The sequence below is a fragment of the Manis pentadactyla genome, chromosome 12 (assembly GCF_030020395.1).
Source record: "Manis pentadactyla isolate mManPen7 chromosome 12, mManPen7.hap1, whole genome shotgun sequence".
Taxonomy (NCBI): domain Eukaryota; kingdom Metazoa; phylum Chordata; class Mammalia; order Pholidota; family Manidae; genus Manis; species Manis pentadactyla.
Window position 1 is genome coordinate 680,242 of NC_080030.1, and position 27,909 is coordinate 708,150.

Sequence of the window (27,909 nt, forward strand, 5' to 3'; positions counted from 1 at the left end):
GATGAACCTGTCCCACCTCTGGCGATGGAGATAGACACAAGTCTGGACAGCTTGGGAGCCGAGATAGGAGGACACGTGACACACAGAGAAAAGGCCACTTCCCCAGTGAGAGGACTGGGAAGGCTTCCTGGAGGAGGTGCCAAATCAGCTGAAGCCTAAAAGCAGAAAAGTTGGGGGTCGGGAGGCATCCCAGTAAGGGCAACAGCCTCTGTGAAACACAGATATGGATGCCTGGCACCCGGGCTTTGCCTGCTGCCCCTGGCCAGGGGTTCTCCAAGTTGAACGACAAGAGTCGGGGCTGGCCTCCAGCTGAAATGCTTTCTGATTTCTGTCTGATGGCAGGGACTGGGCAAGTCAGATGAGAACAAGCCACAGGTCACTGGGAACACTCCTCTTGGCAGCTGACAATGTCCAACAGGGTCCCATCAGCAACGGCGCTACATGCCCAGCCTTTGTTCCCAAGTGGACAAGCCTAGGAAGGCCCCTGGCATCCCCCACTGTTGTCCACAGTGAGGGTGTGGCTTCCAGTCCTGGCTGCCCTGGGCGAGTTTCTGAATGGCCCTGCGCTGTGTGCTGATGCAGAGGCTGCACACAGACCTGCTCAGTATTTGTTCACTGTCTTTTTACCAGGGCCAGGGGATCCCCAGGGCTTCTATGTCTCTACCCCAAGCAAGAGAGAGACCCACGTATTCCCAAAGGGTTGAGAGGACTTCAGTGATCTTGAAGTCACCCCACCATCCTCCCTGAAATTCAAGGCAAAATTCCTCTCATTATTAAACAACAAAACAAGCAGATCTCCACCCCCGCGTTCCCGAAACACCTTTATTGCACTAAAAACAGCATTTATAAACAAACACACTTGGAGGAGGATGTCTCAAAGATTTACCCACAGTCAACGTGGAACACAAAGATACCAATCAGTGTGGGGGCATATAAAGAGGCCAGGCGGGAAAAGGGGTGGGAAAGGTCAGGGTCAGAGAGAAGGGAGGGGGGTGCAAGCTCCAAGCATCTAACTCCGTGCAGGAACTTCCGTTGCCCCCTCCAGCCCACAAGTCTGGCCCTGGGTGGCCCCCATGTTCCAGAATGAGGGGGATCCCCTTTGATGCCAGGAGCAGTTTGCAAGAAAGCCCAGGCCCAGGATGGAGGCCGGGGTAGGGGGCACAGCAAGGGACCCCAGCTCCAAGGGCCCTTCATTCCCAGTCTCAAGGGTGCACTGGGATGTCTTGCGGACATGCAGATGGGAACACATTTTCCTTCACCACCCCCCACCTCAGGATTTAGAAAAACTGACTTGGGAGGGGCAGTGTTTGGACAGGGAGGCCCCCAGGATCCCCATGGTCCGTCGGTGCCCAATGGGAAGACCGGGACACACAGAGGGGCACAGCCGGCCTGGCCCCTGCTTCAAACTACCGTTTCTGTTTGGTTGAGCTGGTAAACCTCCATAAAAATATTTCAAGGACCCACGCACTGATAAAATAATTAAGCCCATGTAGCCACCTAGCAGCATGAAAAGCCACCACCAGGGTCTCCCAGCCTGCCCCTCTGTCACTTTGTCCCACCCACTCTAACCAAAACCTATTCACACAAGTGCAATAAAAGCCATCCATCAGTCACCAGGCACCACTTCCTGGCACCCAGCTGCCAAAGGCATGGGAGGACTGCAGGGTGGCCACCAAGGAAGGGCAGAGAAGAATAGGGGCTGGGGGTTGCTCCCTGGACACCTTCTGAGCAACCCCCTCGAGGTAGGGAGGCTGCAGATGCCCCAGCAGGGCTGCAGGGTCCAGGGCAGGGGCAGGTGAACGGGCCTAAAGCAAGCCAAAACAGCATTGAAGGAAAGCAGGCGACAGCAGGACTGTCTCGCTCCCAGGGACAGGAGAGGAGCAACAGCTCAGGATTTCATCTTCTGGGACTGCCGTCTCCATTCTCCAGCTGTCTCTTACCAGGTAGGGCTGTCAGACATGTCACCCTCCTCCCTCTGAAGGGCTCTTGCCTCAGGGGCCTGAGAGGACCTAAGGCTGCCCGGAGCCAGCCTCACCCGGGAGGGGGTGCTTCCCACTGCCGTAGGGCACCGCTGGCAGGACCCAGGCCTGGCACTGCTCACAGGGGAGTCTGGCAGGCCTGCAAAGGAGGACACAGGTGCAACAGAGAAAGGATTCAGCTGGGCCTCAGGACTGGCGGCCTCCAGGTCTGAGATCCCCTAGGCCGCCTCCTGGCAAGGATTCTTTTTCCGAAAGGCATGAGGCAGTGTGGAACTTGGGGTACCAGGGACATTGAGCCCAGCAAAGCGGCCCTTTCTCCTCCCAGGCAGCCGCTCTCTTCCACCTCCAAAAAAAGTAATCCATGAAAAATATTATTCTGGTCGCCATGGGCAACCCAGAGAACCTCCAGCCCCACCTCCCCTTGGGCCGGCAAATGGCCTCCTGCTCTGCGATAGGGGTGGGGAGGGAGGAGCGGGGAGGGGCGCCTGGCCCTTAGGAGAAGGGGAGCAGGGTGGCCAGGGGCAGCTCCTTCTCCCCAAGCAGCGTGTCCCGCTTCAGACTGCTGCCCTTGTTCACCACCTTGATCCTGAGGGCCAGCTTTCGGACACTCGCGGGCCCCACGCCGTCGAAGAAGAAGTCCTCGTTGAAGACGGGGTGGCGGCTGCTCTTGACAATGGTGCTCCGCTGCTTCTGCAGCTTGCCGGGCACCAGGCTCAAGCCCACGCAGCAGTTGATGCTCCGCGCCTCGCACGTGCGGTCGTAGAGGCCCTCGGCGGCCAGCAAGCGCACCCGCAGGCGCGCCTGGGCCTCCTGGTACTCTGCCAGCAGCCGCACGCTGCCCCGCAGGCCCATGCGCACTGCGTGCTCGGTGCAGGGCGCAGGCCCCGGCTCGGGGCCCGGCTCCGGGGCGGCCCTGCGGGTCAGGCGGCGCCGGGCCCCCGGGCTGGTGTCGGGTGTGCTGTCGTCGGCAGACAGGGAGCCGTGGCGGCCCACCGAGCGCCTGAGCTGGCTCACCTTGGCCTGGCCGTCCTGGGCGAAGCCTTTGAGCAGCGACACGGAGCGTGACAGCAGAGGGGACCCGAACGGGGAAGACTCGGCGGAGGACCCCGTGTCGCTCTCCCCGCCACTGAAGTAGCGGCTGGGGCTCATGAGGGCCCCACTGGCCTCCTTGGGCACCCCGTCGCCCCCGTTGGCCTTGGTGGCCCCCCGACGGCGCCCGGCGCCCGGGGAGCCCACCTGGGCCAGGGCCCCGTGCTCGCTGTGGAACAGGGACTCCTTGCGCCGCGTGTGGGGGCTCTCAGCCAGCGTGGCGAAGCCGTAGGACGTGTGGGCTTTGGGCACGGAGGGCAGGGACATGGCGCCCTGGGCCTGCGGGTCGGCGTTGGTGCCGGCCTCCTCCGCCGGCCAGTCCTCGGCGCTCTCCACCTGGATCACGTGCCGGCTGGCCGCCTTCAGCAGGCTCCGGCTCTCTGCCGCCAGCTTGGCGGGCAGTCGGGGGCTCCGGGGGGCGCGGCGGGGCGCGGCCGACGCCAGGCTCTGCTCGGACGCGGCGGGGCCCAGCTCGGCCTGCCCGTCGGGCTCCGCAGGGCCGGCGGGCAGCTTGGGGGGGATGAAGAAGTCGGGGATCTTGTCGGGCGTGAGCACGTTGCTGTACAAGGGCCCCTTGGAGGCCTTGTCCCCGCCCTCGCCCCCCGCAGCGCCGTTCTCCCCGGACCCCCGAAGCCGCTCCAAGAACCACATGTTGGTTTTCTTCATGGAGGCAGCAGGCAGGAGGCCGTAGGGAGGCTGCAGAGGCTGAGCAGAGAAGCGAGCGTCAGGAGCTGCAGGGCCCGGGCCCTGGTGGCCGGAGGACGGGCTCCCAGCGGCCCGGGGTCCACCGGGACAGGAGTGGGCAGGGCCACCCTGGGTGTCGCCAGGGCTGCGGCGCAGGACGGGGGCGGTGCGAGCCCGCCCTTCCCCGCCCGGAGATCGCTCAAGTTCCAGGACCCAGGGGCGTGGGGGCAGCGCTGGAGCCGGGAGCCCCCGGGGGAGAGCGGCCCCCCTCCTGCGCCGCCCCCGCCCTGGGGACCTCAGCGCGCCTGCTGAAGGGCTCTCACCCAGCCCGCAGGGAAGACGCCCCGGGGGGTGGGGGTGGGCCCCCGGGGAGTCCCAGCCCCGCCCCCCTCAAGCTCCCGGCCACCTGTGGCTTCTCCCCGGGCCGAGGGTTCAGGAATTGCGGGTGGGGGACGAAGAGCTGGTGGGTCTGTGGGCTGAGAGCTCAGCAAGCGGACCCCCTCCCCTCCCCGCCTCCCGCTGGCCTGGGATCGGGGTGGGGTAGGGGTGGGGGTGGGGCCGGGGCCCCCCCGGAGTGAGCCGGGTCCCTGGACTCACCTGCCTGGGCGGCGGCCCGAGGCTAAATGCTACCAGCGGACACGCGGGGGTCGCGGCGCCAAGGCCAGGACGGCTCGGGGATGCGGCCGCGGCTTCCACTCCGGCGGCGGCGGCAGCGCAGTGGGGCTCATGCACCGGCGGCGGCGGGAAACCGCCCAACCGGCCGCCGCGCCGCCGTATTCCTCCGAGTACGGCCGCCCGCCCGCCGCCCCCTCCCCCCGGCCGGGCCCGTCTAGCTGCCCCCGGATCCCCGCAGACCAAGACCCGTCCGGCACCCGCACCCGCACCCGCAGTCCTGGCCCGCAGCCTCGGGATCCGGCGGCCCCACCCACTTCCCCCGCAGCCCCGGGCCAGTCCCAGGCCCTCCCCACAGCCCCCGGGCCCGCAGCGGCCTCACCCCCCACCCCCGCAGCCCCAGCTCGCAGTCCCCGGATCCCCCACAGCACCGAACCCACGCAGCTCCTGCCCTGGCCCCTGCGCAGTCACGCCTCTGCCCCCGGTCCGGCGTCCCGGCCTCTCACTCCCAGGAGCCCGTCCGGGCTGCGGGGCCGACGGGGTCCGTGGGAGGGAAGCAGGTGGTCGCGATGACCACCCCCTCTTGTGACTGCGGATCCGGGCAGTCGGGGGCCCGGAAGCCCCAAGCCCCTGCCTCAGTCACCTGCGGACCCACACTCGCTGTGGGCCATCTCCCCGGGGATCGTCCGTGATAACAACCGTGGCTGAATTTATGATTAGCCCTTTCCCAGTGCCAGACCCCGGAAGTCCTTCCGACTGCCACACCCCGTCCCAAGGTGAGGGTCTCCCTCTAGAAATTGGGGTGTGCCGCCCACCACCACTACATGCAGCCGCAGGAAGCCGGCGAGGGGCTGCTCCTGCATTTCGTGTGGGCACCTGGGCGCAGGACAGTGACCCGGAACTGGGAACCCCGCTATGACCCAGGGCCCAGACACCACCTTTGGGGGATTCCCAGTCGGAGGACACCGACCGACCACCAGTACACAGGTGAATCCTAGTTGCAGGCTCAGTGACAGGAAAGGGTGACTCGGCTACTCCCAGATGCAGAAGCCCATGGGGAGACCAGGATGCAGCCCCCTGGACTGGCAGCTCCTGAGACCACAGGTCCCTCTGGATGGGATTCTTGCTCCCTCACTCCCAGCCTCAGTTTACCCTTCTGGAACCCAAGGCCAACCTGTTCTGGATGGAGTGTCGGTGATACGCCACAAGGTTAAGTATCACCAGGACTGACCCAAAGGGACTCCTGGGCTCTGTCCAGTTAACATCGTCTGGGACCCTCCTGTGTTCCCAGCTGGGATGGGGGCTTGCCTGGAGTGACCTCTGATTCAACAGCAGAAGCGGTACTGGGGGCAGTGGGGAGCCGGATGGAAGCCCTGACCCTCCAGCACCCCGACTGGGCCAGGCAGTGTGGTGGGGTTTAGAACTCCATTGTCCAGGTCAGGAAAGCGAGGCTCAGAGCTGACTCTGACTCCACAAAAAAGGTCTGTCTCAGTTCTGTTCATCCAGCAAACACTGAGCCCCCTCTTATGCTGGGGCAACGCTGGCATGGCCACACGGTATGACAGACAAGGCACAAACCAATGAATGTGGCATTTCACAGCCGCCCCCAGGAAGCCCACTGTGCTTGCGAGCCTGGGCCAGCCCCACATCACAACCCCAGTTATCATGAAGAATGCCCTAGAGCAATTGCTTGGTTGATTATTCCTGCAGCATCCCCAGGATGCTGTGGTTTTTAATAAATATCTGCCAGACGAATGAATAAGTGCCCCAGTACAGCAGGCAGGAGCGGGGCTCGGGGGCCATGAGCCACCTTCCTCTGTTGTATGGAGAGACACCAGGGTCCAGGAGGGGGAAATAAGTGCTTGAGTCTTCAAGGAGGGACAGTGCCAGGTGTCCTGATGACAGGCCAGCCTGAGCATTGGGGGCTTCACTCCCTGCTCACCCTTGCCCAGCTAGGGGCAGGTTCTCCCCTCCTCATTGGGTTGGGAGAGGAGAGGGTGAGTTTATTCTGTGCTGAGAAGCTAGGACACTAATCTGGAGCTCCTAGATTGGGTCTGAATCCCGCTGCCAACACTTCTTGCTTAGTGTCTTCTAGCAAGTGTCCAAACTCCTCTGTGGCTTCGTCTCCTTGGCGGCCCATGGATATAAACGTGCTCCTGCTTTATGGCATCAGAGTGAGGATTCAACAGGTTACTCTGCACAGTGCTTAGAACAGGGCATAGAAAACATGCAGTGTTAAGTGCTGGCTGTCCACATTTCACCACGCTGCTCCTGGTGAGGAAGGGAACACCCAGGGGGAGGCCTTGCCAGGCATTGGAGGGAATCCCAGAACCCTGACCTGAACAAACTGAAGTCCAGAGGGAAAAGGTACCTGAGGGTGGGTCCCAAACACCTGCCCTGTGGGCTGCTGCGGTCCCACCATGGGAGGGGTGGGAGTAGGGTTAGGGCTCCAGCTGGCTCTGTGGTCAGGAGCCTCTCCTGGTCAACAGAACCTCTGGAGAGCCCTGTGGCCCAAACCCCAAGATTCACCCTACACCCCACCCGAGCTGCAGCCTTTCTGGAATGAGAGATGGGAGGCTGCTGGCCTCAGACCCAAGCTGGGGACGGGGGGCCCAGACAGCTCTGACCAGCCTTTCCCACCCTGAGTCCCAGCACCTCATGCTGGGTGATCTCTGTTCTCAATCCCCACCCAGGGACCCGCTGTACATGGGGGGAGCTGTGTGGGAGGCGGGTGCTGGGTCACACGAAGTGGGCAGGAGCCTGGCTTGAGTGGTAGGCTGCTCCCTGTGGGCGGCATCCAGCAGGCCAGCTTGGAGGAAGCACAGGAAGGTGGCTTGAAGAAAAACAGGCCTTAGATGTGGGCTCCAGCCCTGAGGAGCCACCCTGGGCCCCTGCAGCTCAGAGCGAGGGCTTCCCCTCTGAGTCCTGTCTTCTCCCCTGGAAAAGGGGAGTGGATGGCCTGTCCACAAGCTCCTGGGTTTGCAGGAGGGGCCCTGGGCCCCACAGGGCTCAGGTTAACCCATTGGTGGGGGAGGTCATCATCCCTTATTCCCACATAAGGAAACTGAGGCACAAGGAAGTGGCCTGACTCTGCAGTACACCCAAGTCAGGGAAGGGAAGTGACTAGTCTAAGGCTACACAGCAGAATTCGAACCTTTGTTAACTGAATAATTGAAGGTAGACAGGGCAGGAGACAGGTGTAGAGGACCTAGCAGGAGCCGGGCTCCCAGCTCCCAGACCCATCCCTGGGCACGGGGTGGGGCCTGATGACTGAGAAAGCACAACCCCTCCCCAGAGATGTGGGCCTGGGGAGGAGGTGACCCTGGGGGGGGAGGTGACCCTGCGGGGGAGGTGGCAGGGGACAGGGACCTCTGTGGAGGAGATACCCCCATATTTGTAGGAGGAGTTAGAAGAGGGTCCTGGGAAGAGACGGGGGTCTTAGCAATCATGTGAGGGAGGGTCTGGAGAACAGAAGTCAGGGTACTACAGAAGGAGGCTGGCCTCAGGGGAAGGAGGGCCTTTGAGGGCCACATGGAGGGGAAGTTCTGAGAGAGAACATCTCGAGAACATGGGCAAGAGAGCAGCTGGGCCCCGGGAAGTCTGGCCGTTTTTAGGGGAAAGATAGGAGCCATTTGGAGAAGGGAAAAAGGGGCTTTTTGCCTGGTAAGGTAAATCGGGCTGACATGAGAGAGAGAGATTTGTAACGTTTGAGAGGAACCAGGATGTTTCCAAGGAAGTCGGGGTGTGCCTTCTCTTGGGATGAAAACATGTTCTGAGCGGCACTGGGGCTTCTGGGAGGGTGACCTGCCTTCCCCACCCCCAGCAGGGGCACCCCCACGGGCCCAGCTCCTTCCTCTCTGTCTCCAAGGCCTCGCTCAGCCCCCACCTCCTCCGGCACCAGAGAGGCCGCACCAGACGCCACCTTGGCTTTCTGCCCCCAGCCCCCCAGCCCAGGAGGGCTCCTTGATGTGCAGTTAGGCCAGCCCTGCTCCTGGTCACTCCCAGATTTAATTACAAACAGCTTCCAAATGTTCAGTCCAGACAGCCAGCTGGGAGGGTGGTGGCCTTGCAACCGTCCCCATGGGTCAATCCCCTTGGAGCTGCCCAGATGCCCCTATCATCCTGGGTGAGCCCCAAGAATGCCCCCATGTCAACATCAGCACGAGCCCCAGCCTGAGGACCCAAACCACCTCAATTCTCCCCAAAAGACAACTGCATCGATTTTTCCTGTGGAAAAATTGAGCCCAGCTAGGACAGGAATCCATCTCCATGCCAGGGAATTAGGAATCCTCCCCTTCCAGGGAGATAAGCTGAAGTCCAGCTGGGCAAACAGAAGCTCCTCCTTTCCCCACCAGGGACCTGGCTGGCTCCAAGACAGAGGGCTGCTTTTTGTTACTGAAAGGCAAAAAGAGGTTCTGTCTTTGGTATATATACCCTCCCTCCAGGAGGTGAAGCCTGAGGGCAGGTGGGGGGCCTGGGCTCCTGGCCTGGTCAGTTCAGCCCAGCGCCAGCTGGAGAAGGCCAATTCCACAGGCTCGTGCGGAGGAAGGTGAGACACGGTTCCAGCCTCACCAGGGTCCAGAGAAAGGGTGAGGATTCGTAAGGCCACAGCAGGGGCATGTGGGCAGCAGGGACAGGAACCAGGCGCTGAGAACCATCACCTGGGGACAAAGCAGAGGGGAAAGGGTCAGGGACCTGGGTTCAGGCATTCAATGCCACCAACTTCAGGTACCTGGCAGCAAAGTGATCCAGCAAGGAGCCTCAGGCTGGGACAGGCAGTCGAGTCCCAGCAGCCCCACGTTCCTGCTGTGAGACCCGAGGCAGCGTTTTAACCTCTCTGTGCCGTCTCATCTTCTGCACAATGAGAACGCCAACAACAGTGCCCGTCTCAGAACCACATGGGAGCCAGTAACGGCGCAGGAGGGGCTGAGCGTGGTGCCTGGACTCAGCAACCGCTGTCAGCAGTTACTATTACTGCTATCAACATTGTTTATGGGGTCCCAACCTCTTAGGGAGAGAAGCGAGGCAGATCATACCCAGGCGTGTGCAAATACACAGCCCGTGGTCATTCCTGGTGCTCCGCAGGACTGCCCCAATCCCTGAAGCCCTTCCCCAGACTGGGGACCCCCTCTCTGCCTGCACTGGAGGCCTGGCTGGGCGCAGGGAGGAAGTCCACACCTAGAGGGGAGGAGGCAGGAAGGAGACCGTTGTCATGGGGACAGGATAGCCACGCAACCTGGCCCAGAAGCTCCTCTGCGCTCAGCCTTTGGGGAAATTCCATCCCCCTCCCCTGAGGTCCTCCCTCCACAGCCAAGCCCCCAGCAACTGTCTCTCTCCTCCCCAAAGTGTGCGCATGCCACCCCCATCCCTCTACACCCCAGCTCAGCCACACTCTCCTGCCTGGACCACCTCCCACTTCATCCCAGAGCCTTCTCTTGCCCCAAAGGCCCTGAAATCACCCAGACCAGCCTGTTGCTACCCTGCTCAAAACCCTCCCTGGTCCCCCCAGCACCAAAAGCTAAAGGCCAAGGATTCAACTTCTTGTCTCCACAGGGCACCAGCCACACAGCCTTCCCAGGCCCAAGTACCTGGACCTCCTCCGGGGTAGCTGATGGCCACCTCCTCCCAGACACTGTCACAGTTACAGAGTTACATCACAACTCATCACCTCCACTCCTGGGCACCACCTGCCAGCAGCAACAAGAACACATCCCCAGAAAACATGCACACACACTCACAGCAGCAGGATTTGCAGCGGCCAGAAGTGGGAACAACACGGCTGTCACGTGAGCAGACACACACACATCCACCCACACATGGAGCATCACACAGCCACGAACAGGACTGGAGCCCTGCCACGTGCCACACGTGGACAGACCCTGAACACACGGTGCTCGGTGAGATGCCAGACACTGTGACCCCATTTCTGTGATATGTCCACAGCAGGCGAATCCACAGAACATGGGCTCCTGGGTGCTGGGGGCTGGGGAGGATGTGGGGGGACTGCACATGGGGTTATGGAATGTTCTGTACCTAGATAGGGGGATGGTTGCACAACACTGTGAATAATGAAAACCACTGAGGTATACACTCTGATTGGGTGAATTACAAGGTTTGTGAATTATTCCTCAGTTTTTAACATTAGGAAAAAATATGGCAACGGGTAAATTCCAGGTCTCACTATACACCTTGCTCAGGGCTCACGCTTGACGGCGCCTCGCAGGTGCAGCTCACTCTCAGCAGCCACAATGGGCTGCCCATTCTGCAGGTGGTAGTCGATGAGGTGGCTGATGCTCTCGAACAGCACATCCTTTGTCCTCACCTGCAGAACCAGAGGGCTCGGCGTCAGCACACTGGGCGCTTGTCAGAGGCCTGCTGCATCAGCTCTGTGTTTTCCTAAGCCCCCGTGGTTCTGATGTGCGCTCAAGTCTGAGAGCCGCCGGGCTTGAGACTCCCAGGAGGACTTCTGCCACAGAATCGGACCCAGAATTCCGTAACTAGGTGTGGACACGGGATTCTGAGGCCACACTTCCTGTAACAGGGTGAATGGTGGCCCCGTAAAGATATGTCCACATCTTGACTCCTGTGAACGGGGCCTTATTTAGAAAAAGCATCTTTGCGGATGTGATTATGTGGAGGGTTTTGAGATGAGCTCATCCTGGCTAACCTAGGTAACCCAAAAGCCAATGACTGGTGATGGTTTAAGAGAAGAAAGCCCTGAACACAGACACCGGATGAAGGCCTTGGAGGCAGAGACAGAGTGAGGCGCCGGGCCACAGACAGCCACGGAGAGCAGCAAGCCTGGGAAACTGGGCAAAGGATGCTGAAAGAACAGAGGCCAGGAGCCCCGGCCCTACCTGGCCAGGCCACACAGCCATCCTCCACCTGAGCGCACCTGTGCACAGAGACAAGGGGTACACCTGGCCAGGAGGCAGTGCTCCGCATTCAGCGGGACGGAGTAAAAACGCCCGGTAAATTCCGAGGACACTCTTAACTCCCTCAAGCATCTTCTCACCCGGGAAATAACCTGCAAAGCCCAAGGCCCTTGGATGCTGGAAAATGCTTCCTAAACCCTAGAACTGGACACTGGAATTGTTTCCTAGGATCGAAAAATGCTTTGTAAACTCCAGAACGTTTTAGGAACTAAAGAATACCAAATCTTACTGACTCAAAGCAACTGTAAGATGCATCACTATTTTACGTACCACGAGGAGAAGGGAACAAAAACTTCCCAATTAAATAATGATGCAGTTCAAAGATGCAACTGATGGTTAGAAAAAAAAATCCAGACTTAAGAGATGTCAAAGGAGATAAAAGTGTGTATCAGAGAGTTGAGGCAATTCAGTAACTTTTGGACCCTAAAACGTCTTGAAATTGAAACATGCTTTGTAAACCCTAAAATATATTCAAAACTGAAAATACTGTATTTATCACTCGAAGACATCATTATTTGCAAAATGAATTAGTGATGAAAAAATGTGAAGCAAAGTGTACCTTACAGTGAAATACGGTTCTTTGTAAACCCTGAAACGTCTTGAATTGGTAACCCCCAAAATGTTTATAGATGGGGAATACATTTGTAAATCCTAAAATTCTTCTTAAAACTGGGAACACTTTGTAATTCGGAAGTACCTGGTAAACGGGAACAGAATCTCTAAACACAAAGGCTTTGTAATTGGGAAACTACTGCATTAATCCTAAAGGGCGCTAGGAAGTTGGGCGCCCAGGGCCCTGGGCAGAAAGGAGCTGCCCCGACCTTCCCAGGCAGAGCCCCCAGGCCCTCGCCCATTCACCCAGCCCGCTCCGGGCCCGGGCCCGCCCTGGCCACCCAGGCCCCGCCTCCGGCCCTGGCACGCGGCGCGCGCACCCGGTGCCTTACCACGCCCTCGGGATCCACGAGCAGCAGGTGCTTGGGCTGCCCCGCGTGCATGCCGGTGAGCACGTACTGCCCGGGGTTGGTGACGCTGTCGCGCACCAGGAAGTCCCCGTCGGCTCTCAGCAGCCTCTCCGCCGCCCGCCGGCTCATTTGACCGTGGTACCAGGGCTCCTGCCGCAGCTGCTCCTCCGTGGGGGCGATGGGTGCCCGGCGGGTCGGGGGGCTGGGCCACTGGTCTTCCACGGGAGGGGGCGCTGCCACTGCGCCCGCTGCCACAGAGCGCTCGTGCAGCTTCAGGGCATCTTCGAAGGGTCCTGCGGGCAAGGAGGAGTGCGGGAGGCCGACAAGGGGTGGGAGGGCCAGGACGGAGCTGCCTCCTGAAGGACGGTGGCCTGCCTGGAGGAGTGAGCTAGGGTGGTTCCCGGGGACCACCTTGGGGACCGACAACTGCCTTGGTGTGCCTGCTGCGCACCAGACCGTGCACTGCGCCCACCACAGCGCACTTGCGGCTGTGTGCTGAGTGCGCCCTGGGTGTATGCCGTGTGTTGTACCAACCAGTCACCTTCTTTGCAGTCTTATATTCTCTTTGCAATTCAACACATTCTCTTGGATTTCCTAAGTACACTGGATGAAGTATAGTCTATGTAAAAGAATGAAAGCATTGCTTTTTTCCAATGTGTACACTTATTTCTTTTTCTTATCTTGTTACCCTGGCTTCCTTCCTAATGTTTGTGCATCTAATTTCATTATCTTGTCTGCTCCCATGGGCCAGGACCTCCAAGACCACTCCATCTCCATGGTAAGCAGCAGGCATCCCTTTCACTTCCAAACTTTAACAGAAAAGCTCCTGATGGTTTGCAGAGGTTTCCTAAGGCTCCCAGTGAGGCCGGCATGGTGCTGGACAAGTCACTGGCCATCGCTGAGCCTCATTCCCTCATTGCAAAATGGGCATGTCAGCGTCTGGAGTGCAGAATCCCAACCCTGAGCCGCACTACTTCTATTCTGGTCCTTTGGGAGCTTCCTCCTGAGGCCCGTGTGAGCTGACCCAGCCTCCGGCTCCCAGGATGTGTGGCCAAGCCTAGACTGTCAGCTTATTCATCTCATCCTCCTGGCCATCTCCTTGGGGATGAGCACATGACCCAGGGTGGGTCAGGCAGAGGCATCCCAGGGGGCATCTAACGGGAGCTTAGCAAGAAGCTCAGTCTCCGCTGGGCCATCTGGACACCCCAAGGGGACAGCCTGTCTCAACAGGAGCTCAGCAGGTGGAGGGCCATGCTTTTAGTCCAGCCTGGTGCACAAATCTTGGCCCATGTCATCATTGCAATGACAAGAAATCCAGCTGTCAGATGCTGGGGGAAGAGGGCTTTCCCAGCTGGCTTGGGTGTCCTGAGGAGAGACCGCCTTGCCTGGGCCAGCACAGAGCCAACAGCACCGCAAGCGCTTGTGGAAGAGGATGCGTTTGTTGTGGGAAACAGGGTACTTGGGGCAGAAGCCTCTTCCATCAGACTGAGCCCTCCCTCAGGCTGGGACATCCCAGCAGGAAGGAATGGGCTCTACCATCAGCTAGTCACTCTATCAAGATGTGTATTAAGCCTCCTTTATCAGACTGGGAAGACCCAGAGGTAGGGATCTAGGCTTCCCCCAGCAGATGGAGGGTCCCATAAAGAAGAGGGACCTAGGCCTCCCCCACCACACATGCCATTCTTCTGAGGTATGAACAAGGTATGAACTCCCATCAGACTGGGGACCCCCAAGAGACTAGGAAGTCCCATGGAGGAGGAGCCGCTGAGCCTCCCGTATCAGACTAGGGTGTCCCAGCAGAACCAGATTTCCCCACCCCCGTTGACTTGTACAGTCTCCATGGAGAAGTCCCACGGAGTGAAGGCTGGGCCTCCCCATCAGACCACAGGGTAAACAGGGCGTGGCCTCCCCCAGCAAGGCTGGCTCGCCCCCACGTACGCATGTCAAACAGGTCCTTCGTGGGGCTGTCCTCGGGCTGCAGGGGCTCCGGGGCGTCCAGGCCTTGCGTGTTTACATACAGGTGGTCCTCATAGTCTCGGGGCCCCCTGGCATCTGCCTGCACGTAGCCGTCCCCCGGTGGGGCTGGTTGGGAAGAAGGAATGGTGAGAGGTCAGCTGAGGAGCCCCAGGGAGCCGGGTGGGACCCCACCTGGTAGCCATTCACTCCTGTCCCCCCAGAAAGGAAGTGGCAGGCCCTTTGTATAGCACCATCAGGAGAGAAAAAAACCCATCAACACTCACCGAGGGGCCGTGGGGCACTGGAGGCGCACACCCAGGGAGAGTGCAGCTGCCCGCCCAGTCTAGCCCCCCAACTGCCAGGCAGGAGGGTGGCCTGCGGCACAGGAGCTTCCAGTTTCAAAAGAAACCAGAAATCCCGATGTTTATGTTACATCTCCACATTGAAAAATAATAATGCAACTCTGTTCTCCCCGTAATTATGTTATCAACAAGATACTATTAAGTCATTTGTTTCTCTTTGTGCTCTATTTTAGGATTTCCTTTCTTTCCTTTTTTTAAATGTTATTTTTGTATGTGTTAAGCATTCCATGGTTCAGAAGCCGCAGCTACATTAAAAGGTATCCTTGGAGGAGTTTCTCGCTCGGGTCCCCTCAGCAGGCCGTCCGGGGTCTGCTGGGTCCTGATCGGTGGGCCTCCGCCCTGTCCTCCTGGCCTCACCCCATGCATTATCGGACTTAGATTTTTGCTGATCTGATAGGTGACAAACGGCATCCTGGGGAACTTTAATTTCCATTTCTCTTATTTTGAGCAAGGTTGAGCTTCTTTCCCTAGGTTCGAAGGGCATTCGTGTATCCTTTTCTCTGAACCCTCTATTCATTGCAAAATGTCTCCATTTTTAATGTTTGCCTGGGAAATGATGATCTTTTAATAACACACCATGTGGCCAAATCCAGCCCAAGAACTGCAATTTGCAATCTCTGCTTTATGCCAATTGTATCATCAACCCTCGTGGACACCTGGGCTCACAGGCCGGCTCCACCCGCTCGCTGTGGGCCTGGGCACCTTCTGTGCCTAGTCTCCTCCCCTGTAAAATGGGGGGAAAAGGACTAGCTTTTTCATAGGTAGAGGTGCTGATCCAGATCTTAAAACAGGATCTGGCAAAAATTACAATTCAGTACAAGTGCTAACACTGTGTCAGTCCTGGGTGACTGATGGAGGCACAGGGGTCTCAGCCTAGGCTTCCCAGTCAGCCCAGAGGAAGCACAGGTTCTCCCAGCCTCTTATCATCAGGGTTAGGTGCAAGGGAAGAAACCCAGGTCGCAGGAGTCCTGTGTAAAGAGAAATCCTAGGCAACGGTGCTGGGGCACTGATGTGTTGGTAGGAGTTCTTGGCCAGAGAACTAGAAAAGGCATGACAAGAAGCAATAACAGCATGTGCAAAGGCTCAAGGACAGGAAATGCTGACGAGCCCTAGTAGTTAGGGGTGAGCAGCCAGTGTCCCCGAGAAATAGCAGACCAGAGCTAGATTACAGCGTGGCACCTGGTAGGTGACTTATGACTTATGACATGTGTTCTTTAACCACAGGCACTGGGAGCCCATGAGGGTTCTGATGCTTGGCAGTGAAATGCCCAGATTATTTGGGAAGATCTAAAAAAAGCCCAACACAGATGTTAGCAAGGCTGTGAGGGAACAGGCAGATGCAGCAGGGCTGGTGGGCGAATACCGCCTGGCACGTCCAGTTTAGCAGAGAGCAGGCCATCAGCCTGCAGTACTGCGAGTGAGGACTGTGCCTGCTAACCCAGCAATTCCACAGCTCAGCATCCTCGGGAGGAGCACACGGTGGGTGCAAGGGGATGTCTGCAGCCCTGTGCATAAGAGGGAGAGCTGAGTGATCCTCAGTGCCCCTCAGGAGAGGTCCACGTCAGTAAGCACACTCTGGGGGCAGGGAGACACATGCAAGCGTTCAAAAGAATGCACTGACACAGCAAAGTAACCAAGGGCACCCACAGCATGCCTCAAGGGTCACCGTTCCTTTGGGTGCCTGTTTGTATAAAGTCTAAAAGGAGACACAAAAGTGTCAGGGGGTGAGCTTCCGGACTCAGAATGGGAAGCAAGGGGGATGTTAACCTCCTCTGTCATGTCATTTATAATTTTGTATAAAACGCTTGAGGGTGAAAACTCAATTACTTTGTTAAAACAAAAGCTCACAGTACCTTGTGGGAATGCAAACAGAGAAGGCAATTGCAAGGCTTAAAAAAAACAGACTGAGCAACCCCCGTCCCGGGGAAGGGCACTACTGAAATCCTGCACACAGCTGGGTGATGAGCCCTCATGGTTATTCATCACACCATTATCAGAGCAAATGCCTGGAAACTACCAAATGCCTGTGAGTCAGAGGCAGGCAAAAGAAACGAAGGTCCTCTGTGTGATGGAGTACTATGCAATGGTGAAAAGGGGTGGCCATCCGGGCACTGATGTGGGAAGGATTCCACAGCAGATTGCCACACAGAAAACACAAGGTGGGAGCGTGCATGATATGCCACCATCTGTAAAAATGGGAAAGTCATTATGTATTTGAATTGGCTTGAATATATATGGAAATTTAGGAGAAATAATGAACAGTACTAACCACCGACAGTGGCTGCCTGATTTGGGAAGGGGATACAGGAAGCCAGGACTAGAGGGACCTGGCACCAAACCATGTGAATGCAATGTCTATCCCCAAAACACGATGGAACTAGTCTGAACAGAAAAAGAGAAACTGATGCCATCAAATCTCATAACAGCTTGGGGAAAAAAAACAACCTTAAAGGCGAAAGTGAGATAGCACTGGAGAAACAGTGTGCGGTGGCAGAGGGACCCGGTGGGGAGGGGCTGGGCACCAGAGGGCCCGAGAGCAGCCTACCCATACCCGAGGGGCCCAGGTCCCACTGCAGGCCACAGGCGTCTCTTCGAGCAGGAGATGCTCCCTGAAAAAAAGAGTGAGGGGTCCTCCTGCAATGAGCAAGTCCCTAGTCCCACCCCAGCAACCCTCCTAAATGGCTGGAGACATAAGCTGGACGTGAAGCTCAGCTCCAAACCCTTCCCTAGGTCCCTGGCTCTCAAACTGCCTTTGGGCTCACTGCCCACCTCTGCTGCAGCCCCATTGGCCCTCTCCACCTGAGAGGGTGGTCTGCACCCTCCCACTGCCTGGCACATACTATTCCCTATACCTGGATGCCCTTCCCTGCACTGTTCTCCTGGGCAACACCTATTCACCCATCAGGGCCCAGCCCAAAGGCTGCTTCTTCAGGGAAGTCCTCCTGACCACAAACAAAGCCAGTCTCTCCCTATTTTACATTCTCATTACCATCCTTAGAAGCCCTTTTCATGTCTCTGACTGAACCAGCAATGTAACTATTTACTCAGTGTCCAAGGGTGGGCTCCACATCTGGAGGTCTAGCACGTGGCCCAGCAGGTCTGAGGGCGGGAGGGGGCATGCACAGGAGACCCTCCTCTGGAGCCAGAAGAATGGGAGCAGAAAGAAAGGCAGGAAAAGGCTCGGGGAGTCGGCACCGGGAACCCCCTGCCACAAGTCCCCCCCCCAGGGCCCCTCCTCCACGAGGTCCCTGGAGGCTGACCTGGCCAAGGGCCCAGAGGGCGCAGGGCTGCGTGAGGGCCAGTCTGGAGTCCACCAGTCCGCCCACGGGCGGCTCCTTCCCCGGGATGCTGTTGTAGTAATTGTGTTCCGGGTCCTCCTCGTCCCCCCAGGCTGACTCCTCCAGCCCGGTCAGCCTGGGGGCAGGCAGCAAACAGGAGCACAGGTGGGGTGCCAGCCCACGAGGGCAGAAAGAGCAGGGCTTCCAGGAGGGCACCAAGGCCTTGGGCTTCAGCTCTGCACGGTGTGCGGGGGACAAGCCAGGCCCGGGGGACCCTGACCCACTTCTGGGCAGCTGATCTGGCTGAGGAGGGCCTGGTGCTCTTCCCTCTCTATAAAACGGGGTGCGGCAGCTTCCCGGGGCTTTGGCTGGACCACAGCAAGTCCTCAGGACAGCTGGCCTCCGCTCCTTTCCGCTCACCTCCAGCCCCGCCAGGCAGCCAGGGCACAACACCAGGCTTGCGCCGGAATCGGAAGGCCGTGGGCCTGGGCTGGCAACACCCTCAGCATTTAAAGCGCCCTTGCTGTCTGGCCCTGTGCTCACACCTGTAGAAACATCCTAAGAGCAAAACAGGGAGAGCTGGGCCTGCCGCTCAGTTGGGGAGGGACAGCAGATGAAGTACAGACACCAGACGAGGGCCACACGGCCGGGAGAGGCGGAGAGAAGCAGCTGCAGGGACCCAGCGCGTGTGCAGGGACACACGGACCGGGTGCAAGGCCAGAAGGCCGGCTGGGTGAGGTCGGCTCGTGCTGCTGTGTCCTAGGGCATCCGTCCTGTTCCTTAAGTGCACACTGGCATTTCTAACAGATCCACTGATTCATTCTTCTAGCAAATTCCTACCTATTAAGATATGGAAGTAGCCAGGAGAAGACGGTGGCAAACCTGGCCCACTGCCTGGATCTGCACAGCCCAGGAGCTGAGATTGGTTTCTACACTTTGAAGCCATAAAACTTTTAAAGAAAACAACCAAAGAACAACATTTGGTGCCATGTGAAAGTTCCATGAAATTCAAATTTCAGTGTCAAAGCCACGGATCCTTTGTCCCCCTTGGGGCAGGGAGGCACTCTCGGGCTACAATGGCGAAGACAAGCAATCTGGCCTGAAAAGCTGAAAATACTGACTGGCCCTTCGCAGAAGCGCTGGCTGCCTGTCTAGACTAAGAATGACAGTGATGCCTGGTTCCCAGCATCACACACCAGCCCAGGGAGTGGGGGTGTCCCGGTTTTACAGACCACGAATGGGGATCCTGGCGGCTGAGCCCTGTGCCCAGGAGAGAGGAAGGGACAGGTGGAGGGGAAGCCAAGGGTGGAGTGTGAGTGGACATGGCCCAGTGCAGGGAGGGGGCAGCAGGGGGTACCTGTCTGGGGGCGCCACCACCTCGGAGGGGCTGTGCGGGTACTGCTTGAAGCGCAGCTCGAAGGCTTGGCCCACAGTGCCGATGACGCTCCGGGCAAGGCCCCCGCAGCACTCCAGGATGTGGCAGGCTGGGGGGTGGATTTGTTATGCAGCATCAGTGTGGCTTGGCTAGCAGACACTCTCCAGCCCACGGTGCCCCACCCACACTGCAGGGCCTCACCTCTCTGGTTGATGGGGTCCTTGGCCACATAGGCCACGTAATCTGTCATGTCCTGCAGAGAGGGGATGGGTAGGAGGGGTCAGCTGGTCCTGCCTGTGCCACCCACCTCCCAGCAATACAGTGGTGGGAGCCCAAGGGCATGGGCAGAGGGCCCACCCCCCACTCCTGGCCTTACCGTGTCACCGCCAGATGCAAAGGAGATTGACTGCATGTGGTGGTTGGCGATGATCTGGCCAGGGAGACACACAGTCAAGGGGCTGCCATTTTGGGGTAGGGCATACCTGGGGTTCGGGTCAATCACTATACCAGGGCCACAGGGAGAGGGCAGGAGGGGTGGGATTTGGGAATGGAGATGTCCCCTGACTGGGCAGGACTCAGGGGCCCACGGCCACACAGCCATGTGTGTGTGGGAACAAGTCCACCCCTCACTGGTGAGCACCCTCACACATGCATGCACCAGACATCCAACAGACATGCTGACACGTCCCCCAGAAATGTACAGATGCACAGGTGCACACGGATAAACACAGAGACACAGAACACAGTCCCCATGTGAGCCACACCCTGGCACACACTCACAGGCACACCTTCATCTGCACACACACACTCTCCCACACAGACTCACACACCAACATGCCCAGAGGCACAACAACTCACATGTACACTCAGTCTCAAGCCCACCTTCACAGCCTGACACATCACACTGCCACACAGACACCCAGGCATAGCACACTTGCCTGATACACATGTGCACATATATACACACTCACCCCGTGCAGCCGTGGACCTACCAGGGGCTCCTGACTCAGCACCATCAACCTCACCAACGTCACCAGCATGCTGTGTGCATGCTCATTTACATCCACTTGCTCATTTGCATGCTCCTCTGCATGCTCATTTACACTCACTTGCTCATTTGCATTACTTTGCATCATTCGCTCATTTGCATTCTTATTTTGCATGCTCATTTACATTCACTAATTCGTTTGCATCCACATGCCACCACCTGTTGCTGTGCCTGGTGCTCATGTCTGTCTACAACCCCAATGGCCAGCAGTGACAGGTCCAGGCAGGGCCAAGTCAGTGCTCCTGCTGCCCCCCAGGCCCCCGCAGATCACCCTGGCCCCTGGCCCCGCTTGCATGGCCCCCACAGCTGCACAGGTCAATGCTCCTACTGGACCACACATCACAGCACTTCCCTGAAAAACTTCGCAGAACCACAGTGCTGTCTGGACACATCCCAACCCCTTGCCATGATCCTCGCTGACCTTTCCAGCTCAAACCTCTACCCAAGATGCCCTCTCCTCACCTCCTCACTCAGTGCCAACATCACTGCCTCCAGGAAGCCCTCCATGGTGCCCTTGATAGGTCCCAGTGGCCTGTGCATGCTCACAACCCTTGCCTCACAATGCTTCTCAGAATTTGTAATTATTCCCTCATTTTTGCATTATATTTTGGTAGTCTGTTTTCACCTTCAACACTGCAGGCCAGGGACTGGGTCCTCTTCTGGGGATGGGCCTTCCTGGGCACTGTGGGGGCTGAGCAGCCTCCCTGGCCCCAGCCACTTGATGCCAGGAGCTCCCCCAGATTGCCAATTGAGGGACGCCCATGGGCAGCCAGTGTTCCTCCTGGGCTCCTGGCTCAGGGTGAGGTCTCAGCATGTTCTCCAGGCGGGCACATTCACACCAATGCCCACGTGACACAGCCCTGCACCCACCTCCCCTCCAGGCTTCCCCAGGGAGTCCAGTGACCCTGTCCTGCAAGGAGGCCAGGGGTGAGGACGGGGGTGGCAGCACTCACCTGGCGCGTGGCAGGCACCGAGAGGTTGAGACCATCAATGGAGATGCTGACGGCGATGCTCATGCCAGCGAAGCGCAGATTGCTTTTGCCCAGGATTGAGGCCAGCGCCTTGTTGGGGGCCTGGGAGCAGGACAGAGGGCAGCCTGGGCTCTGAGATGGGCGGTACCGCAGGGGGGCCCAGGGTCTGAGGATGGTCATGGTGCCCCTCTGGCTCCAACCACACCCACCAGCACCACTCGGGGACCACAAGCCTCTGACCCACCTTCTTCTTCCAGGAGCCCCGGACCCCGGGCACTGCCTCATGGAGCCGGTTGATGGCTTCTCTATGGGGGGAAGGTGGGGAGGAGGCTTAGAGAGCTGGCAGGGGAGGGGGCAGGAGATCAGAGGGGTGGAGAGGGGAAGATGGCGGGCTCCCTGCAGAGAGGAGGAGGGAACCAGGGGCACGGAGTGGGGCTCCTCGGGGCCCCTAGCCCCTGTCCAGCTGCATCGGGCAGACACCCCTAGCTCTCTGCCTCACACCCCTTCTCAGTGACCTCATATCCCTGGGCCACAGCTTGACCCAAAGGCCGGGGGGACAGACTTGGGGGACCGACACAGCTGCTGAGCCTAGACCCTAAGTTATGTGACCCTCCCAGAGGATGACCTCTGCTCTGGGCTCCCAACAGTGGCAGGAGGTGACCCCCTACAAACAGTATGGGCGAGACCCCTGTGAATCAGGAATTGGTTGGGATAGGAGGGACAGCCAGTAGGCGCCACAGACCACGACTCAGACATGATGTGTCCCTGCCCACCCGCCTGACCTCTCGCCCAGCCCAGCACTGTCCCAAACTGGGAAGCAGATGAGAACCGTCACTGAGTCCCCACCCTGAAAGTCACCCCTATGCCTGCAACTGTCCCCCCTCACCAAGCCCAGCTGGGTCAAGCTGAGAAGAGCCCCCAGTTGGCCTGAGCCCCAGGCACCCAGCTGCCCCATCTTGAAGACTCACCTGGTGACTTGGGTGCGAGTGTTGAAGTCCAGGGAGCGCATGGAGCGGAGGACTTCAATGCAGCCCATGTACTGAGGGGAGAGGGGCCAGGTCAGCAGGGGACCCATGGCCCCACGGTCCAATCCCAGGCCCCAGATCTCCTCACCCTCCTCTCCTGCCACCCGCCAGCTCCAGCCCTTCCCTGTCTGGACAGTGCAGGCTTGCTGCCTCAGGGCCTCTGCACCTGCTCTCCGCACTTCTATTTAGCCAGCTCCTTCCTGCCAGAAGGCTCCGTGGCAGCTCCCCAGAGCCACCTTCCCCGCTTGGCTCTGAGCAAGCCGTTCACGGAAGCTCTAGCTCGTGGCAGCCTGTCTAGCCATCTGCACAGTCCTGGATGGCAGTGACCTTCCACACCTCTGCACCCCAGAGCCCAGCACAGGGCTGAGAGCACATTGGCAGAGGCCATCAAGCGCAAAGCATTGACTGTCTGCCCCTTTTCCTAAAGCACAGAAAGACAATTCAGAACCCCGAGCCACCCCTGCCCAGACCACCATCTCCACGGAGAGGAATCCAGAACCCAAGGGACAGAGGAGGTGGAAGTCACCATCAGGGCTCCCACGAGGCCCCAAGCAAATGATGGCCTGGAGCACCCTTCCAACATGGCAGGATGCCCCACGTGTGTGCAGGGCCGTGTGGTAGTGTGGCTCCTGGGAGTCCATAGGACCAACGTAAAGAACAGGTGCGTCCACAGACAGAACGTGGGTTTGAGGGTGCCAGGGCCTGGGGAGGGGGTGAGGAGTGAGCTGCGGGGGCAGTTTACCTCTACAGGATGGAATGTTCCAGAACCAGACAGAGGTCATGGCTGCACAACACTGCGGATGCACTAAATGCTCCTCAGTTGTTCTTTTTTAAAATACTTAATTTTGTTATATGAAGTTTGAAAATAATAAACACACAAAGGCATTGACCTTGAACCTCATTTTCAGCACTATCCCACAGACACACCAGCCCATGGGCCACTGACACGTCCAAGTTACTGTGGGGGACCGATGCCCGCCCTTCCTTAGGGGCCCCATGCCCCAGGCAGGACTGAAGCTGAGAAACAGGAGGCCAGGTACTACCCCCGGGCTCCCTCCTGCCATGTTCAGCTGCCGTGCACAACAGCCCTCCCTGAGAGGCCTGCCTCCCTCGGTGTCCCCAAAGGTAGGCCCTGAGTGCACACCCCTCGCTTCCCTCTGGGACTCGCAGCCCTGAACAAATTAGCAAGAAGCTGGAGACACTCTAAAACTCAACACAGGAAGGGTTGCAAGATCCAGTACAGGACGCCAGTTAAGTTAGAACTTCCAATAAAACGATAAATATTTTCTTAGAATAAGCATGTCCCAAATAGTGCATGGGACATACTAACATTGAAAATCATTTGTATTCATTGGAACTTTAAATTTACGTGGACATCCTGTATTTCTGCTCAAGCTGGACAGATCGTGGTACTTGGGATGGAAGAGTAGCAGTTGTAAAAGAAAACAAGAAAATTTGTGAGCATCTGTGTGATGCAGCATTAAGTAGCAAGAGTGGTGTGCAAACAGATAGACTTGTATGGACACAGGGCCCAGGAGCAAGGCAGACTTGCGTGGGTGAGCAGTTCTAGCACGACACGGTGGCTGGAGTCACTGCTTCCAACTCCACTGGGTGTAACCCCAGAAGCGGAGCCGCTGGCCCACATGGTGATTCTTTTTGGCATGGTGTTAATACACACTGAATCTAATGAAACTACCATGTGTATTGACAGAAGACTTTTATTTTGTGTTGTTAGAATGCAGCAAGAGGTGCCCATTATTTCAGAGTCTCAGGCTGGCAGCAGCTCCAGCGCGGTGTTTCGGCGGCTGAAGTAACAACCTGTTTCTGTAGCTGCTGTGTGGACGCGGCTGTCGAGAAGATACCAGCTCCTGTCTGCGTCACCATGCTCTGAAAGCAGCACAGCCCACACACTGACGTCCTGAAATGTATTCTAAGTTACTGTGAATTGCTATCATTGTGCTTCTCCTTTCTACTGCTCTTCTGTTACATCAGATCGGTTTTAAGAGGAAATGTACAGGTAGGTGTTCCATATATTTGAAGTTCAGTTCGGGGTGAAGGGTTATCAAATACGGATTATAAATAAGAAGTGGTTAATCTAACAGGATTGAAAACAATTGCCTTAAGCTGGAGGTTCCAAAACAGGAGCGGGTGTTGGAATCAACCAGAAGGCTTGTAAAACGTCAATAGCTGGGCCCACCCCCAAAGTTTCTGACTCCGCAGGTCTGGGCTGGAACCTTAGAATGTGCATTTATAACAAGTTCCCAGATGTCTGAGGATCACACTCTGCTCATTGCTAGTTTAAACCAACTTGGTGACCCCATTTCTCCTACCACAAATGGAGTTTGCCATTTCCAGTCAACAAGGTGTTGGCAGTAAGAATAGTGAGGAGTATCTTACAAAGAGACCCAAGGAAGACATGGTCTTCTTTTCTTCCAGTGATTATGGCTGGATCTGCATACGATTCCTGGTGCTCTGGCTGCCACTTTGTGACCATGAGGATAGCCAAGTCAGCACGCCAAAGATGCAGTGCAAAAAGATGGAAAGACCTGGGTCTTCAGGGATATTGTCATTGAATTAATACACTCTGGAGCCACCCTACCCCTGACCTTCAAGGAAGGAATTGCGTTTGCCCCTAAAGACATCTTAACTCAGTTAACCTCTTGCAGTTCCCTTGCACATCACCAGCACGTGAGAACCATTCTCCAGGCAAGACTGGGTCACAAGAAGCCCTTGCATTTCATTGACATGTGTGCAGAGTTGAGCTCGAATCACCAGGCCTGGGCCACCTGGGCAGGGTCCCCATGGCGCCATCAACAAAGCTGGGTATTGCATTTTTAAACCTCTCATGAGGACCTCATGAGAGGACGTGAGTGAGCACACCTCAGAAATTAGAAACATCTTATTAGTGGGACTTTTGTGAAAGAAGAGCAGCATGTCCAAATAGTAGCCGTAGGAGGAAAACAGGGGCAGCCGCCTGCAGAGCAAGGTACAGACTCTGGCTTCTCCCTGGTCCAGGTTCACTTTGTTTACAGCCAAATTTTGCTCAGATATCTACCCCTTCAGATGAGATCCCCCAATCAGGGATAAACACAACTGGGCAGACCAACAGGGTAACATGGGCCTCATGTGACTAACCACTTGAATTTAACTAAAAATCAAGAAAAATTAAAATTTAGTTTTCTGGTCGCATTAGCCACATTTCAAAAGGCTCAGTGGCTACCACATTGGACAGCATGGATCTAGAACATTCCATGGTTGCACAAAGTTCCTTTGGGCAGTGAGGTCTAGGTTGGTCACACACCAGTTTAGGGAAAGTCGGGGGACACCAGTCTGGCCAGTGTGACAACAGCTGGGGAGTTCCAGGGGAGGTTTCCTTATTCATAAAGGGACCCCACAGGAAGAGGACTCTTTTCTGCAGGACAATGGGACAGGTGGTGCCTTGGCTGCCGTTTGCCACCTGGAGAGGAACCAATCTAAGACAGAGAAGTCACTGTCCATTTCCTGGCGCTGCGGTAACAACACACCATCAGCTGAGTGGCTTAAAACTACAGAAGTTTATTCTCTCACAGTCTGGAGGCCAGAGGTCTCGAGGTATCCACAAGGCGAAGGTGCCTCTTAAGTCTTTGGGGAGACATCCCACCTCCTCCAGCTTCTGGTGGTGGTGAGGAGGGCAGCGGCGCTTGGCATCCCTTGGCATCCCTTGGCATCCAGGCGCATCATTCCAGGCTCTGCCCCTGTCATCAGGTGGCCTCTCCCGTCCATGTCTGTGTCCACAGTTTCCTCTTCTTATAAGGACACATCATTGCGTTAGGGCCAGCTGCTCCAGGATGACCTCATTTTAACTTGATTACCTCTGCAAAGACCCTATTTCCAAAAAAGGCCAATCTGCGGGTTCCCATGGACATGAATGCTGGGGGAACACTAATCAACCCAGTACCAGGAGAGCAGGGACAAGACGTGCCCAGGACTGGGGAACAGGAAGCAAAGACACAACCTAATGCACACACACAAACTTCCAGGATCCTGGTCCCAAAAAGCCAAGTGAGGGGAGGTGAACGCTGCCGAGCGTTCGCTGATGTTCTGGAATCAGCGAGCTACGGGTGCGCAGCAGGGCGGCTGTCTGGGGAAGCAGGCACCTCACGGGGGTGTGGCAAGGGGCAGCGCCCTTCCTAACCTCTACCGGGACAGAGACGGTGCCGGTGCCGGCGACGCGTTCCTCCGACCTTTCTGTGCATTGGAAACGCTCAGGATAAAAAGTCGGGGTGCCTAAAGACACGTTTCTCCACACCACATCCGAAGCCCCGGGGTCTCACGTCGCAAATTCTGGGGTCTGGCTGGGCGCCGGGCCCTTTCCAGATGCCGTTTCCCTGCGCCCCCCACCTCGGGCCAAGTCTTGGCAGGTTCCTATTCTGCCGCCGGCAAAGGAGCTTTAACGGGGTCCGGGGCACCCGAGGCCCCCACCGCGTCCTCACTCCCCAGATTCCCGCCCACCCGGAATTGGGGAGCCGGCCCTGCGCATGCGTGCAGCCCACCCACCTGCCGCCCTCTCCCCGCCCCGCCCCACGTGACGCCGTGGGAACCCGGACCCCAGCGCCTCCCAGCTAGGGGCGGCCGCGGAGCACCAGCTGGAGGTGGGGGTCCGGGCGGCGGGGAGAGGAGGAAGGACGGGGGGAGAGACTCGGCTCTCACGGCCGGGGCGTCCTAGAGAACGAAGTGGGGGAAGGGAGCCGCAGTCTCCAACCGGGGGATTCCGGGAGGACCGGGTCCCGGGGGTCCGGCCGGCGCACTCACCCGCACGATGTAGGAGACCCCGGGCCCCAGGACCCTGGCGTCTGGGTGCAGCCAGCCGTGCGCCGGCTTGTGGATGAAGCTGCCTTTGCCGATCCACTCGGCCGCAGCGGCGTCCGGGGGCCCAGCAGCACCCCGCGCGCCCCGCGGCCCACGCGCCCCGGCGGCCCGGCAGCGGCTGAGCGCCGGCAGTGGGCAGGATGCGGTGCAGCGCGGCTCGCAGGCGCCCAGGACCGCGGCCGCCAGAGCCGGGACGCTACCAGGGCCGGCCGGCTCGGGTTGGGGGTCGGCGCCCCCCGTGGCCCCCTCGCCCCCCGCCGCCCGCGCCGCCGCCGGGCCGCGGCCCAGGAAGCCGGCGGGAGCCGCGAACTTCCACTGCGGCATGCGCGGCAGCAGCGCGCAGAAGGTGGTGGGCGCCTCGGGCTCTGGGGGCGCAGGGGGCGCGGGGGACGCGCGCCCGCCGGGACCCTGCGTCATGGCCGCGGCCGCCCGACCGAGCCCGACCGGGCGCTGCGCCTGGCGCGGAGGAGGCCCTCCGCTCCCTCCCGTTCCTCCCCGCCCCCGGCCCGGTGATGTCATCCTCCCGGCCCAGCGCGCAGCCGCGGGGGGCTGCGCCCCTGGGACCCCGGCCCTCAGCCTCCCGGCGCCTGGCGGGGAGGCTGGGGAAAATGAGGCCCGCCGAGGGCTCGGGCTGACTGGGTTCCGGTAGCCAGGGAGGAAGAGATGCTGCCAACCCAGGACCCGGGCAGCGACCCCCTGCTTTACCCCAACGCGTTGCCTTCAAGTTCCTAGAAGTACACACGTGGGGGGACTTCGAAATCACCTCCCTTCTTCCCTTTTTGACG

At 58.4% G+C, this 27,909-nt stretch overlaps 2 protein-coding genes across 5 annotated transcripts; both read right to left on the reverse strand.

Moving 5' to 3' along the window:
* Positions 1-784: 784 nt before the first annotated feature.
* Positions 785-4,562, reverse strand: C2CD4C (C2 calcium dependent domain containing 4C). Of its 2 annotated transcripts, XM_036889926.2 has the most exons (3): positions 4,350-4,562; positions 2,559-3,773; positions 785-2,118 (listed from the first exon to the last, which is right to left on the reverse strand). In XM_036889926.2, the coding sequence occupies exons 2-3, from the start codon at positions 3,732-3,734 to the stop codon at positions 2,098-2,100; spliced, it is 1,197 nt and encodes a 398-aa protein (XP_036745821.2). In that variant the 5' UTR covers positions 3,735-3,773; positions 4,350-4,562; the 3' UTR covers positions 785-2,097. The 2 variants fall into 2 exon arrangements, with proteins under 2 accessions (XP_036745821.2, XP_036745820.2); XM_036889925.2 differs by having other exon boundaries at positions 785-3,773.
* An 891-nt stretch (positions 4,563-5,453) lies between these two features.
* On the reverse strand, positions 5,454-27,780 carry SHC2 (SHC adaptor protein 2). Of its 3 annotated transcripts, none has more exons than XM_036889910.2 (13): positions 27,068-27,775; positions 22,220-22,290; positions 21,496-21,556; positions 21,234-21,353; positions 19,609-19,662; positions 19,434-19,485; positions 19,215-19,341; positions 17,840-17,993; positions 17,125-17,188; positions 14,200-14,343; positions 12,244-12,554; positions 10,553-10,686; positions 5,454-9,025 (listed from the first exon to the last, which is right to left on the reverse strand). In XM_036889910.2, the coding sequence occupies exons 1-12, from the start codon at positions 27,641-27,643 to the stop codon at positions 10,558-10,560; spliced, it is 1,863 nt and encodes a 620-aa protein (XP_036745805.1). In that variant the 5' UTR covers positions 27,644-27,775; the 3' UTR covers positions 5,454-9,025; positions 10,553-10,557. The 3 variants fall into 3 exon arrangements, with proteins under 3 accessions (XP_036745805.1, XP_036745806.1, XP_057345551.1); XM_036889911.2 differs by having other exon boundaries at positions 5,455-9,025; positions 17,131-17,188; positions 27,068-27,771; XM_057489568.1 differs by lacking the exon at positions 5,454-9,025 and adding an exon at positions 9,419-9,542 and having other exon boundaries at positions 27,068-27,780.
* Between the last annotated feature and the right edge of the window lie 129 nt (positions 27,781-27,909).

Bases quoted from the DNA above. Each gene is read 5' to 3' on its own strand.
- SHC2 (XM_036889910.2), bottom strand. From the start codon at position 27,643: ATGACATCACCGGGCCGGGGGCGGGGAGGAACGGGAGGGAGCGGAGGG. The intron at 12,555-14,199 runs GTACGTGGGGGC...CCTTGCCCGCAG, and splicing joins GAAGGACCTGTTTGACATGC to GACCCTTCGAAGATGCCCTG. The intron at 10,687-12,243 runs GTAAGGCACCGG...CTGGTTCTGCAG, and splicing joins TCGTGGATCCCGAGGGCGTG to GTGAGGACAAAGGATGTGCT.
- C2CD4C (XM_036889925.2), bottom strand. From the start codon at position 3,734: ATGAAGAAAACCAACATGTGGTTCTTGGAGCGGCTTCGGGGGTCCGGG.